Raw genomic sequence first — 13,336 nt, forward strand, 5'->3', positions numbered from 1 at the left:
TATATAGAGAGACAAGCATGTAGTGGCTCTTAACAAATGCTAGTTTCTCCACTATTCTCATAGCTTATATTGACATTTTATAAAAGCATACAATGTATTTTTTTTTAAATAGTGTTTTGGAAAACTGCAGCTCCATCTAAACTGTATGCTTAAATTTCAAGATCTGATTGGAAAGGGCAGTGATGGTATTTTGCGAACACAGAAACTCCGATGTCTCTAGCTGCCCTGGTTGTCTTCTAGTGAGGGAAGGCAGTGCAGTTGTTACTGGAGAGAGAAGTTTTATATTATATATATATATATATATATATATATATATATATATATATATATATATATATATAAAATAGTGGTCAGCAAAGTGGTCATAGAGTTTATATATATAAAGAAAATAGAGAGCAGCAAAAAGAAACTGAGTAAAATTGGGAATGAAATAAAGATAACAAAAAAACCCCATCCTTGTGGCACGTGAAAATGAACTATAGGAACACGTGATTCATCTCTGAGCTTCTGGAACACCTACAAGAAGATGGGCTGCTAGCACTTTCTTTAAATCAGTGCTTAAATATGCTGGCACTTTGCAGTAAAGTTGAAGCAACCTAGTCACACTTAGAAAATATTGGGTTAAGTGACTGGTGTGCCACGACTTTTTTTTTTTTTTTTTTTTAAGATTTTATTTATTTACTCATGAGGGGCAGAGAGAGAAGCAGGCTCCATGCAGGGAGTCCGATGTGGGGACTCCATCCCGGGACCCAGGGATCATGCCCTGAGCCAAAGGCAGACGCCCAACCGCTGAGCCACCCAGGTGTCCCATGACTGTCTTTAACATGGTGCATTTCATCTGTTACTGCAGTGCTGTGAAGGAGTGAAGATAACTATGAACATGGGTTGGGGAATTAGACTCTTCACAGTCAGAACCATAAATCTATTTAATAACAGGTACACACATACAATGTGTTCTAGAGGGCACAGCGTCAGTGTCTCTTCTACTGGAAGAACCACACACTCACTCTTCTCCCTCTAACATCATGCTGTGTCCTCTGGATTACTTCTATAGTCGTTCCATTGGTCTCTCCATGCGAAATGAGCTTTTTTGACGTATATATATGGTAATACCCCTGCCTTTTTTTTTTTTTTTTTTACCTAACTCCTCCTACTCAGCTTTTCTAGACTTCCAATTCAGTGTTCCTTCTGCCAAGGGAGCTTTGCCAGCTTTCCAGGACAGAACTAGGTGACCCTGCTTGTGCTCCTGAGGCTCTAGTCTCTTCTGTCCTGTGCCATGCCATTTTGTGAGGGACTCTGCAACTTTAAATGCAGGCACTATTTCACTTGGTGCACGTCTCTGGCCTGCCTCCTTGGTGGCTTCTGGAGAAGCAAAGTGCTAGCGTCACAAGTACTAAGCGTGGGGGTTACTCCAGCACCACCACTAACTTCATGGACCTTGTATTTTCAATGAAAGCAGAATTCCAAACTCTTTTCATAGCAAAGTTTTTAAATAATGAGATCAATGTTAATTATAAAACTTGTTACATAAACAGGGATATAAAACTTAAAATTTCTAACTAATTGCAAGTTTCTTCTTCACTTGAGAAAGAAAATCAAACCCAGCCAGTACCTCCTTGAGGAGTTACTTCCCCAGGCAAACTGATTATCCATTTGCATCTCTCCAGCTACAGAGCCAGGGAAAAGGTAAATGATAGGAACATGGACAGGTAAACACTTTTGACAGATAAACATTTTCAACTCTATGGAAGAGTTTGGAGGCTGCAGAAAGGGAGGAGAAAAAGCTACGAGTAATGTTGCTTCAAGTCATTATTATCTTGTTGACTTTCTTAGTATGTAGTCTGGCCCTAATGAAGGCTGTGTGTGCTATACGAGCTGGTGAAAAGACTTAAGCAGAATAGGAAATACTCATAAAAAATTCCTAGTTAACAAAGCAGTCATATAAAATTATGTTAGTTAAGCATATATATTGTAATGACTAAATTATTACTTTGGCTTACTTATATTTTAGAAAGGAAAAGAATGCATTTTTAAATGAATGCCAAGACCATTCCTTTCAGGCATTTACATTACCTTCCAAGTTCATCCCAGCTTGAAGACATTTCCGATAGCGGCATGCTGGACAGTTTTTTCTTCGAATCTTATCAATGATACAATCATTTCTTCCAGCACAAAGATAATTGTGTTGTCCTAGATGGAAAACAAAGGTGCTATCAAAATTTCCCAGGTTTTTAAGGATATTTTTAACGTGGAGACTTGCTGCATTTGCACAGCCTCAGACCACAGGCACCAATGAAGGAAGGTATAGTGCCCTTGCTGACATGGCCCTTACAGAGCTGCGAGCTCAGCTTACAAAAAAGTCTCTTTCTTGTTCTGTTCAACAAATAAATGTAGGTATATGTAGAGAAAAGCACACAAATGGTAAGTGTAGCATCAGAGACACTTTCCTAAACTGAACACCTCCTGATGGAGAAGCAGAACACTTCCCCACCCATTGTCCCCCTGCCCCTTTCCAGATACCACCCTCCACAGCCACCTCATTCCATCAAGCAGAGTTTCACAGCGATGGAGGAGGCCTATCATCACTCCACTCCCTCATTAGGAGTTCTCATTTAATGCTAAGGAGGGTTAAAACAAAGAGGAAATGGCTTTTGAAATGCTCCCAGAGTCCCACCCAGAAAAGGACTTTGATTCAACATCATGCCACCATATGCAAATCCAGTGTGCCCCGTCTTCAATTCCAGGTGACAGCGCACTTACTCCTCCTGAACATGAAGGCTGCCAGCTACTAGCGAGGGGAACCACACACCTGGTAAACTCACTACCATACATGGATCCGACGGTTACTTGTTCATTATTCCACATGCTTCTAGGATGTAAGAATGTCTGAATTCACCATTGACCCCAAATATTTACAACTGTTGCTGTCTAAAATCTTCTGGCACCTTGGATATAATAATGTGGTGTAAGAGGCAGAAGTGCAGTTTTCACCAGGCAAAAAAATTTAACAGGAAAAAGACTCAAAGTCTCTGTACCCTAACCCACCCCAAAATGCACATTCTGGTAATTTTCTTTTAATCTGGTTATTGAATGTTGAAGAAAACTCTGAGGATCTGTTGGCCTGGCAAAAACTCTGAAACGATCCTCCTGCAAAGGATCAGTACAGCTAAATGGACACCGGGTAGATAACTCAGAGTCTATGAACCTTACCCCAGAGGGGATAGTATTTACAGGACTATAGGACATCTCTCTTCTCAAAAAGACATCTCCTTCAGGGGAAAGAGAAAAATCACCAGTATCAATTTATGAGATTGAAGATTCTCATTCTCATGAATCAGAATCATTCTGATTCTGGGTAAGGATTCTTTCTGCACAGGACACTCTCAGACTTGGATGGAAACATACTCTGTTCACTTCTTTAGAACAAGATAAATCACAGTGCTGTTAAGCATGTGTTTTGGGTACATGGCTAACTATCAAGTTCCATTCTTTGTGAGGAGTAGGCCACTGAGTTGACTAATGGCCTACAGTTGAGCTTTCTTCTAGCGCTGCTCTCCAATGCCAAACGTCTGTGCCAGCTGTTTTAATTCCTTTCTATGTCGTATAGGTTTTGTAGCTTTTCTGTGTGACCTAAAATGGAAGCACTAACCCAGCATTCTAACAACTCTTTAAAGCAAAAGTAGGAACAGTGGATGCATCCATAGTTGGAGCAGTTAAAAATATAAAGAAGTTCTGCTCCGTAAGCATCTCCCCAAACCATTGTTCTACAGAATCTGAGCTATTGGATCTGGGGGGGCATGTGAAGTTGGGCAAATCTGTTTGTGTCATATCTATAAAGTGAGAAGTTTTGACTAGTGGTCACTATCTTACAAGACATGGACCTGGACCATTAACCGTCACTCCTGGTCAGTCCCTTTTGATAACAGTGAATCATCTTAGTTGGGAGTTCCTGTGTCTTCTACCTAATAGGAGATGGCTGAGAAAAGACTTGGAGACAGGTGGAACTTTTTAACATTGTTTTGTTTGCATTGTATTTATTTTTATGGTTAAAACCTATTTTTGGCAAGAGAGTCTGTTTTCTATTTGTGGTTGGTGTGGTAGCCAGCCTCCAAGATGGCCCCCAATGGTCCCTGCCTCCTTGTATTCACCCTCTTGTGTAGTCCCTTGCCACACCCTCAGCCAAATCTGTGTGACCAATAAAATGTGGCAGAAGTCACAGTATGTCATCTCTGAGATGAAGTCATAGGGACATGATTGCTTCCATATTTCTAACTCTGTTCTGTGGATCATTTGTTCTGGGGGAGGCCAGCTGCTATGTTGAGAGCAGCCCTAGTAGAGTCCCACACAGTGAGGAACTGAAGCTCCCTGCCAAAAGCAGTGTTAACAAGTTTGGAAGTGGATCCTCCAGCCCCAGGCTGGATGTCTGCACCCCCAAACCTACAGTCTGAAGATGAGGGGCCCAGGATGGCCCTGCTCATGAGCTCCTTCCAAATTCCTGACTCAGAAACTGCAGGACATAATCAGTGCCTGCTGTTATAAGCCACTAATTTTGGCCTAATTTGTTCCACAGCAATAAATAACTAACAGTAGGCTCAGTAAAGTAGTTGTTTTTAAGTTTAAAGAAACTGTGGGGGATCCCTGGGTGGCTCAGCGGTTTAGCGCCTGCCTCTGGCCCAGAGCGTGATCCTGGAGACCCGGGATCGAGTCCCACGTCAGGCTCCCTGCATGGAGCCTGCTTCTCCCTCTGCCTGTGTCTCTGCCTCTCTCTCTCTGTGTCCCTAATGAATAAATAAATAAAATCTATTAAAAAAAAAAAAAAAAAGAAAAGAAACCGTGGTCCAGGGGCACCTGGGTGGCTCAATTCACTAAGTGTCTGCCTTTGCTCAGGTCATTATCTCAGGATCGTGGGATCGAGCCCTACATCAGGCACCTGGTCAGTGGGGAGTCTGCTGCTCCCTCTGCTCCTTGCCCCCCCACTTGTTTTTTCTCTCTCTCAAATAAATAAATAAGATCTTCTAAAAAACAACAGTGGTCCAAGAAGAGGGCATGTTCTGGGGGTTTCTGCACTTTGTCTATCCTATTTGAAATACCTAAGTTCTAAACATGAACTCTGAGCCTGAGCTGCCTTCTTTACCTGTTCTCAGAAACCGTGTGGTGTGGTAGAGAGAGCACTCGTGAGCACCAAGAAGCCCTTGATGGGAATCGCAGCTCTGTTTCCCAGCTGTGTGGTCTCAGTAATGTTTATTACCCCTTCTGAGCCCTTAAATATTTCCCCATCTGCAGAGCTGCAAGGGTTGAAGGCAGTTGGGTAGAAGGCTACACACAGCGCCACACGTGAGCACTCAACAAATGCTCACTGGTAACTCCTGTGAGAAGGCTTTCATGTCTGTATCTTAACTCGATTATAGGAACTCCCAGATGACAAAACTTTTGTCGTCTACTCTCAGGGGGTCAGTGTAGCTCTGAGGTGAAAAGCCTGTTTGCAGACAGCTAGCTGTGCTGGAATCCCAGCTGCCACGTACAGCCTCGGCCTCAGTTTCCTAGTCTATCAACTAAGAGCACAACAGCCTCTAAGAGCTCACATAGCCCTTAATTCAGTGGTAGGATGGACATAAAACATAGTACTAGGTTCATGGTAAATTGAGGGTAAGTGGATGCCTGTCGCCATTGTGATCTACCAGCAGAGATTACGTGTACTTCTGTGCAAAGGAGACCTAAAGGATGCTGGAAAACCGACTCCTAGAATATTGAGTTTAAAACCTCAAAATACCTATCCTTGATCTGGGTTGTAGGGTAAGTAATACATAAGTAAAACTGGTGCAAGAACAGTTGAATGTTTAGGGATTTATACTATGCAAATTTGAGGGGGGTGGGTAACTATTATTTCCAGCAGGTGCTAAAAATGGGAGTGCCAAATGTAATACAGATCTTGCAAACCACATCTCTGTAATTAGCTCAGACAGTGCTCCAAAATATGTACCTGGACTTTAGAACATTTCCATCATGTCTACAAAGGAAAAGTAAAACTGCTGTGGGTTAGGTCATTGAAAGATTACAGATTTTTAGAGCTGGAAAGGACATTGGAGAAAATGAAAATCCAAATAGGATTTAGTTAACAGAGTCCGCAGTTAAACCTTTTCCTACTAATTATGTAATGGAGCCATCAGACTTAAACGCCAAATAAACATTTTGAAATGGTACAGCTAATATTCTAGGAAATTTTTTTTACCGAAAAGCAAGTATAAGAATTTAATTCTAAAACAGGGGTTAAGCCCAGAGGGCCATATGGCCTGCTGTGGTATTTTACTGGGGAGTTATGTTTAACTTTTTTTCCCCCTAATTTTTAAAGGGCACTGGATGCTTTTAGGTAAGCTTGCAGTGACATCAATGCGTGCCTGCCTTGCCCCAAATGTCTTCTCTTTGCCAGAATGACACAGACTTGGTCCCTGTAAGCATTTGAATTTTTAGTCCTGTTTTAAAGAATTTTTCATTCTCCTCCATTTTAACTAATATTTTTTTTGAAATATTCATTCTTTCTTCTATCCATGGTCTTATTCTGAATTTCCGACATCAATTTGTCAATTTTACTGTAATACTGTATTACTGCTATCACTGCATTTGTATCATGGAAATAACTCCTGAGTTAATAAAGTGCTGAAGTAAATAAAGTGAGGAGAAAAACAGGCTTCACTGTCTTGGGTCTGTGGTGGATAATGTCTGCTTTTGTCAGAGACATTGTACCAGGGAGGGGTGGGCTTTCCCTGTGACTCCTCCATAGGACCAGGCAGCTCCTGACTGATCAGAGCCTGCATCCCTGCGCTCCATGTGGGGTAAACAGGAGTAATTTTATAGTTTGCTCATGTATTACAAACTAATCCAGACAAAAGAAAATGACTCATCTAATTCTTAAGGATATGCAAACAGAACTCTAGGCAAATAATAATTCTTCTCATACTGTGAATGGATAGATAATTGCACTTCTTTAAAAATTAATCTAATCAGAGCTTTAGGTAATGCATTCAGGCCACACTGCCTTCAACCTGCTTTACAAAGAACTAAATAAAGCACATGATTTTTTCTCCCAAGACGATTTGCTGGTAAGATGAGGAAAATTTTAGAGTAACTTCCAATAATAGTTTGCTATGGAATGAATTTCTCTTTCTTGAAGGAGTTGATGTTACTGCCCTTGTCAGCGGGCTGAATCTGTAACAAGGGTAAAGTTCATTTTAATATAATATTCATATAGTGAAATCAGCTCCTCTGAAATACCTTCTTGACCTCCTGAGGCAGTTCTCCGTATTTTAACCTCCGTACCTGTAAACTGTTAACTCATCCTTCACTTCAAGTAGACCGTGACCACCCAGAGGGCAGGGACCAGCTCTTAATGCTGAATAAGATGCCTGGCTCAATAGGGAAAAAAAAACCAAAAAACAAAAAAACCCCATCCAGATAGTTCTGGATAGTTCTATCACTCATTTCCGTCACACTGGAAGAGTTGGGGGTTTTGTTTTTTACTTTTTAAAATTTAAATTCAATTTGCCAACATCTAGTATAACACCCAGTGATCATCCCATCAAGTGCCCTCCTCAGTGCCCATCACCCAGCTACCCCACCCACCTCCAATTACTTGATGGGAGTTCAAGTTCATGATTCTGGGACAATGAACATGATGTTACCCCCACCCCCACCCCCCGAACCTAACACCACCGTTTCACAGGACAGCCGTCTCTTACGTTCTACCTTCTGTTCTCTGATCAAACTCCCTCCCCTGAATGTATACTTTCATAATTTATTCTAGTTCTACTGGTGATGCTTTTTAAAACCTCCTTCCCGCTGGAAGGCCTAGGAGCCACCCCCCAAGCCACCTGCCTTTCTGGCTGTGCACCCATTAAGGGGGTTTGCATATAACAGAAACTTCAAAAATAAAACTCTTCAAAACACACACTACCTTCCACCGCTCTCTTGAAGAACACTTTGCAGCTTCCACAAGTCAAGACCCCGTAATGACACCCCGAGGCCTCGTCAGAACACACGAGGCAGAGTTTGGGAGGTGGTCCCGTTGCCGCTGAGGAGCTGGATGGAGGAGAGCTGACATCTGGTCTCATTCCAGGGCTGGAGGAGGAAGACAAGCAGGATTAGGATTTAACTGTTGTGACTGTCCACCGAAAAGAGCAAAATACTCTTCTCTTACCTTCCCACTGGCCAGTGAGCATGGGCTTGGCGTCCTAGCAGGCCCACAACCGCCAGCCTGAATACATTCAAATAATGTGTTACTCTTTAAGACAACATGAAAAAGAAATGACCTCACTCCTAAGTATTCCCTAAAAAGAAGGGCAAAAATGAGCTTCACCTAGAAATGCTAATTTTCAGTGGCTAAGGGCGGGTTCGTGTCCCTAATGCCCTTCAGGAAAGTGTCCTGTATGTGCAGGATCCTTCGCCCCTTGTAGGCGTGCAGCTGGCAAGTCCGGCTCCCCGTCAGCCCCACATCTACCGCTGCGACCAAGACGCAGTGTGCACCCATCTGCTCAGAAGGACACCCCCTACCGCTGCCACTGCTTAGGACATTAATTTTTGGTTTTTCAGATCTCGTGCAGGCATCTTCCTAAATCTAGTGGAGTCAGGACAGCTGTACCTGCGGGCTCCCCTCAAGTCCTGGCCTCTTCCACGGTGCAGGTCTGGGTCTGGGCCGGGCCTTGAGGCCTACGGAGGGCTGACGGGAGACATTACCACCTCCCACCCTCAGCCAGGCTCTGGGCGGGGAGGACTGTGTTTCTGCCCTCCCCACTCGTGGAAGGCACAGCCTCAAGAAAAAGGAGCCAAAGGGGGCATCTGCTTCTCCCAGTTCTCGTTTCCCCTTTTGAGGACTGCTCAGCACACTGACTGCTGTCCTGGTGTTGAAAGATCCTCTGTTCCTAATTTGTTCTGGAGATCTGCAACAAGCCCCAAAGCACCCCTCAATTCTATCCTCAAAAGAAGCCACTGCCAGTCCTGTTCTGTTGGTCTAAGAGGCTTCTGTCAAACGGACGGGGTTCCCACCACTCCCCTTCTGGGGATAGGCCTCAGGGTTCCACACAGGCCTCTGGACACTGTCCACAACTTCTAGAGACTTCTCTATCACAAGCTGTCGTCTCCCTGCTGGTCTGGGGGAGCGGATGGAGCACCCACTGACAGCCCACAAGGGGAGAGAGTAACCCGAAATGACTGTTCTAGGCCTGGCGTAAGCGGCCTGTGATGAATGGAAACTCGTGACTAATGTAGAGGAGCTGCTCGGGCCAGGCTTTCACAGAGAAGGAGGAAGGTCTCAGAACGAGTGAAGAGAGCAATGTGTCAGGGAAGCAAAACTTCCTTGGCTTAAGTCCTGAAGATGCTCCTATTCCTGCTCAGCCCATCTCTGTCATCTGACATCTATTTTTAGGGACCAACGAGTTGTTTATGGAAAAGGAATGTAATATTTAAAGATCTGAATGGTTGCTTCTGTACTGTTTCCTCAACCCATTGTATACATTTGTATACCTTACACACAAACTGTATATGTATATTATACAATTAAATTTTTTTACAATAGTGCTTTGTAATAGAGACATACCAGAGTGAACAAGCAGGTTCAAATCCAGACCATCAGACAGCAAAAATGTATTGCAATACAGCAGCAAGTCAAATGACTTAGTTGGCTTCCTAGGGCATATTAAAGTCATATGTGTACTATCCTCTAGTCTATTAAAGTGTGCAAGAGCTTTATGTCTAAAAATGTACTGTGTATACCTTAATTTAAAAATACTTCATTGCTAAAAAAATGCTAATCATCTGAGTTTTTTCAGCGCATCATAATCACAGCTCACCATAACAACCATAATAAAGAAAAAAATCTGAAATACTGAGAATTACCAAAGTGTGACAAAGAGTTACATAATGAGCAGATGCTGTTGGAAAAATGGCACTGATAGGCTTGCTTGACTTCATGGTTTCTTTCTTTTTTTTTTTTTTACACAAACCATACATTTGTCCCAAACCTAGGTGCAATAAAGCAGAGCACCATAGAACAAGGTATACCTGTACTTTGTAGCTGTGAAACACTCTCATGAAAAAATCTCGTCTAGCCTCTCGCGAGCCCTGTGGAAGGATGCACCACCTTAAGAGGCCACAAGCTAGAAGGAGGGGGGTTACAGGGCCTATTTGCAGTCATACCGACATGCTTCATATCCGTGCCCTACCTACTGAAAAGCCCATGTGAATACACAGAAAATCTGGCACATCATTTCTTCTTCTTTTTTTTCTTTTTTAAGATTTTATTTATTCACGAGAGAGAGAGGCAGAGACACAGGCAGAGGGAGAAGCAGGCTGCATGCAGGGAGCCCGACGTGGGACTTGATCCTGAGTCTCCAGCATTACTCCCTGGGCTGAAGGCAGCACTAAACCACTGAGCCACCCGGGCTGCCCTGGCATATCATTTCTGCACTAAGCAAGCACACCACAGATGTTCCTTCTTTGCTGTTTCATGAAAACTGGAGATTTTATGAAAAAGCATTATGTAAGTATTATGTAGTGGAAAACAGTATTAAGCTTAAACCCCAGGATGCTGTTCTCAAATTCTAGCTTATAAATTAGAGCACGTGCACAATGGGCCACTGAGCCCCGAGCTTCCGACGGCACCGGGGAAAGGGAAAATGAGATAACAAAGGCCCTGATGCAAGTGGAGCTAGGAATGGGTCATTCTGGCCAGCCTTGGCGTCCCCTCAGTCCTGTTCCGCTACAGCATTTAAGGGCAGAGTATGTGGAAAACTGCCACGTACAGCACAGATATTAGTGGAAGAAATGCGTTTCTGTCACACAGACAGGAGGACGGGCATGGCCCGTGATGAACACCACTAGGAAACATGGACGAGGCCTCCATGGGATGCAACTCCAGGTGTGACCCGATGATACTGCTCCAGGGCTGGGGCCCACCTAAGAGTCTAGGACTACAAACAAACCTCTTGGAATCACCATCTTTGGATAAGGGTACGTGGCAAATACATGACACGAAAATGAAAATGCATATAAGAACTCGAGTGTGCATGACTCCCTTCTGAACAGGAAAGCGAACACATCCTGGGTCTTTGATGGGTGACTCTTTGCGCTGACAGCTATGCCAGACATCCTGCAGATCCTGACGGGTTCTCTGATAGACTATGTCCATGGGGCTTCCGTTTGGGTGAAAACTCCTAGGAACAAAATGCCTTATTCCAAGTGGATACTCGAGTGCTGTTGCCCATTTACGGTGGAGAGTATGCTCAACACCAGCTCAGTCCTGAGGCCCCAGGGTGTACATTAGACTTGGGAGAGAGAGAGAGAGAGAGAGAGAGAGAGAGAGCACACACACACAAAGCTGGATTTTTCCTCTTGTGTTCTCCTGCAGGAAAAACAAGTGATGAGAGGAGGTGCATGGACGGATGGTGAGAACTAATCACATCTTAAGGTGCACCTTTCATTTAGCCCATGCTCACAAAACCTGACCAGCAGGCACTGTGACCATACAGAGGTCACGTCACACACGTAAGTGGTGCTGTGGGTGAAACATGTCCCTGAAATTATGAACCTTGAAACTTGGTAAATGTTTTTTTTTAAACTGCCCCCTCTGTCATGGGACTACCTGGAGGACCTCAGGTAAGGGCAAATACTATAAACGCCTTTCCCTGTGAGCCAGGGGACGGTTAATGGTCCTCCAGGAGCTTAGTAAGTTCAGGGAATGGTAGATATTCTTTGTGATTTAACCCCAAAATACGATGTGATTCTACCCCAAAATACAACATTTTGGCTTTTTATTTTTTATTTATTTATTTTTAAAGATTTTATTTATTGATTGATGAGAGACAGAGAGAGAGAGAGAAAGAGGCAGAGACACAGGCAGAGGGAGGAGCAGGCTCCATGTGGGGAGCCCGACGTGGGACTCGATCCTGGGTCTCCAGGATCACGCCCCTGGCTGAAGGTGGCGCTAAACCGCTGAGCCACCCGGGCTGCCCGACATTTTGGTTTTTTATTTATTTTTATTTTTATTTTTATTTTTATTTTTTTTTAATTTTTATTTATTTATGATAGTCACAGAGAGAGAAGGAGAGAGAGGCAGAGACATAGGCAGAGGGAGAAGCAGGCTCCATGCACCGGGAGCCCGATGTGGGATTCGATCCCAGGTCTCCAGGATCACGCCCTGGGCCAAAGGCAGGCGCCAAACCGCTGCGCCACCCAGGGATCCCTATTTTGGTTTTTTAAAGGTTAGTGCTGCCGTGTGGAATCTGAAACCCTATCTATGAACTTTTTGTAACATGGTTACATTAAATAATCCACTGGTCTGTCTTGCACTTTGAACAGATCTTTTCCCCATGCATGATTTTGTACTGTCATGCGTTAGTCATTTGGAAAATATTGGTTCACTGAGTTAGGCAGATTTTCCAAATGTTGACACAGTTCATTAAACAATATAAGAGTCACGTCTGTCAAGCTCACAGTGGCAGATAGAAATCTTTCAAAGTCCTAAATTTTGTTTGAAAGCTCACAGTTTTAGACTGGCAACAATTCCTATCAGTTGTCTTTCTTGAAGTGATAGCCTCACTTCAGTCATCTTTTAGAAAACCTCTGCAAACACTCAAGGCTAAAAACCATAGTTTATTCATGGTATGTCATGAAAAAGGTGACTGTTCATTGTACAACATAAACAATCTTACACCTCCTCCTCTGACACAAGCCTACGTGCTCTGTGCAGCCTACGTGCGTGGTAATATTTCTGCTTTGTCACAAATAGATCATAAAGGGACATTGTCCAAAATGGAGATTTAAGAGATTTAGTAATATTTTGCTTCCTCAAGGATATTCTTAAGTGGAATTGGCTTTAACTGTGAGCACATGGCAGTGAATACAGTGACCACTGTACCCTAGGATGCCAGTAGTATTACTCATCGTTGCTTTTGTACCACCAATACAAGTGTCAACACAGTGAAAAAGGCAAATAAAGACTGTGTATTATCATGAATGTATTTCTGAAAAGATCTTGGGGACTCCCAGGGGTCTGTGGACTACACAGGGAGAACTGCTGTCACAGAGAATAGTGAGGACTCCAAGGCAGGCTAGAATTCATATCCTAACTGCAATGTAGTAGCTTGGTGACCTTTTCATCTCTGACAATCTCAACTGCCCAACTTCTAAATGGGGACTGTAATGCACCTGGCAGAATGATCCAGTCTTGCTTACTGACTTAGTGCCTTTCTCCCCAAAGACAACGGAACAGGAATGATAAACATTACAAACCCAAATGGTGGTGTTGGTTGGTTTAGCCTTCAATTTAAGTGAATTAAATCAACATTTT

The 13,336-nt window shown here is 43.3% G+C and overlaps 1 protein-coding gene across 8 annotated transcripts in view; it reads right to left on the bottom strand.

The window, feature by feature from the left end:
- NR3C1 (nuclear receptor subfamily 3 group C member 1) overlaps nt 1–13,336 on the bottom strand; it is a 119,950-nt gene that overhangs the window by 20,376 nt on the left and 86,238 nt on the right. For 4 of the 8 annotated variants that reach the window (XM_072826317.1, XM_072826316.1, XM_072826314.1 and 1 more), the window contains exons 3-4: nt 7,946–8,112; nt 2,074–2,190 (exon numbers count right to left, since the gene is read on the bottom strand). In XM_072826317.1, the coding sequence (XP_072682418.1) occupies nt 2,074–2,190; nt 7,946–8,112 (284 nt within the window). The remainder of the gene's footprint in view (nt 1–2,073; nt 2,191–7,945; nt 8,113–13,336) is intronic. The other 4 variants (XM_072826320.1, XM_072826322.1, XM_072826319.1 and 1 more) reach the window with 1 other exon arrangement.

Source organism: Canis lupus, chromosome 5 (genome assembly GCF_048164855.1).
Source record: "Canis lupus baileyi chromosome 5, mCanLup2.hap1, whole genome shotgun sequence".
Lineage (NCBI taxonomy): Eukaryota > Metazoa > Chordata > Mammalia > Carnivora > Canidae > Canis > Canis lupus.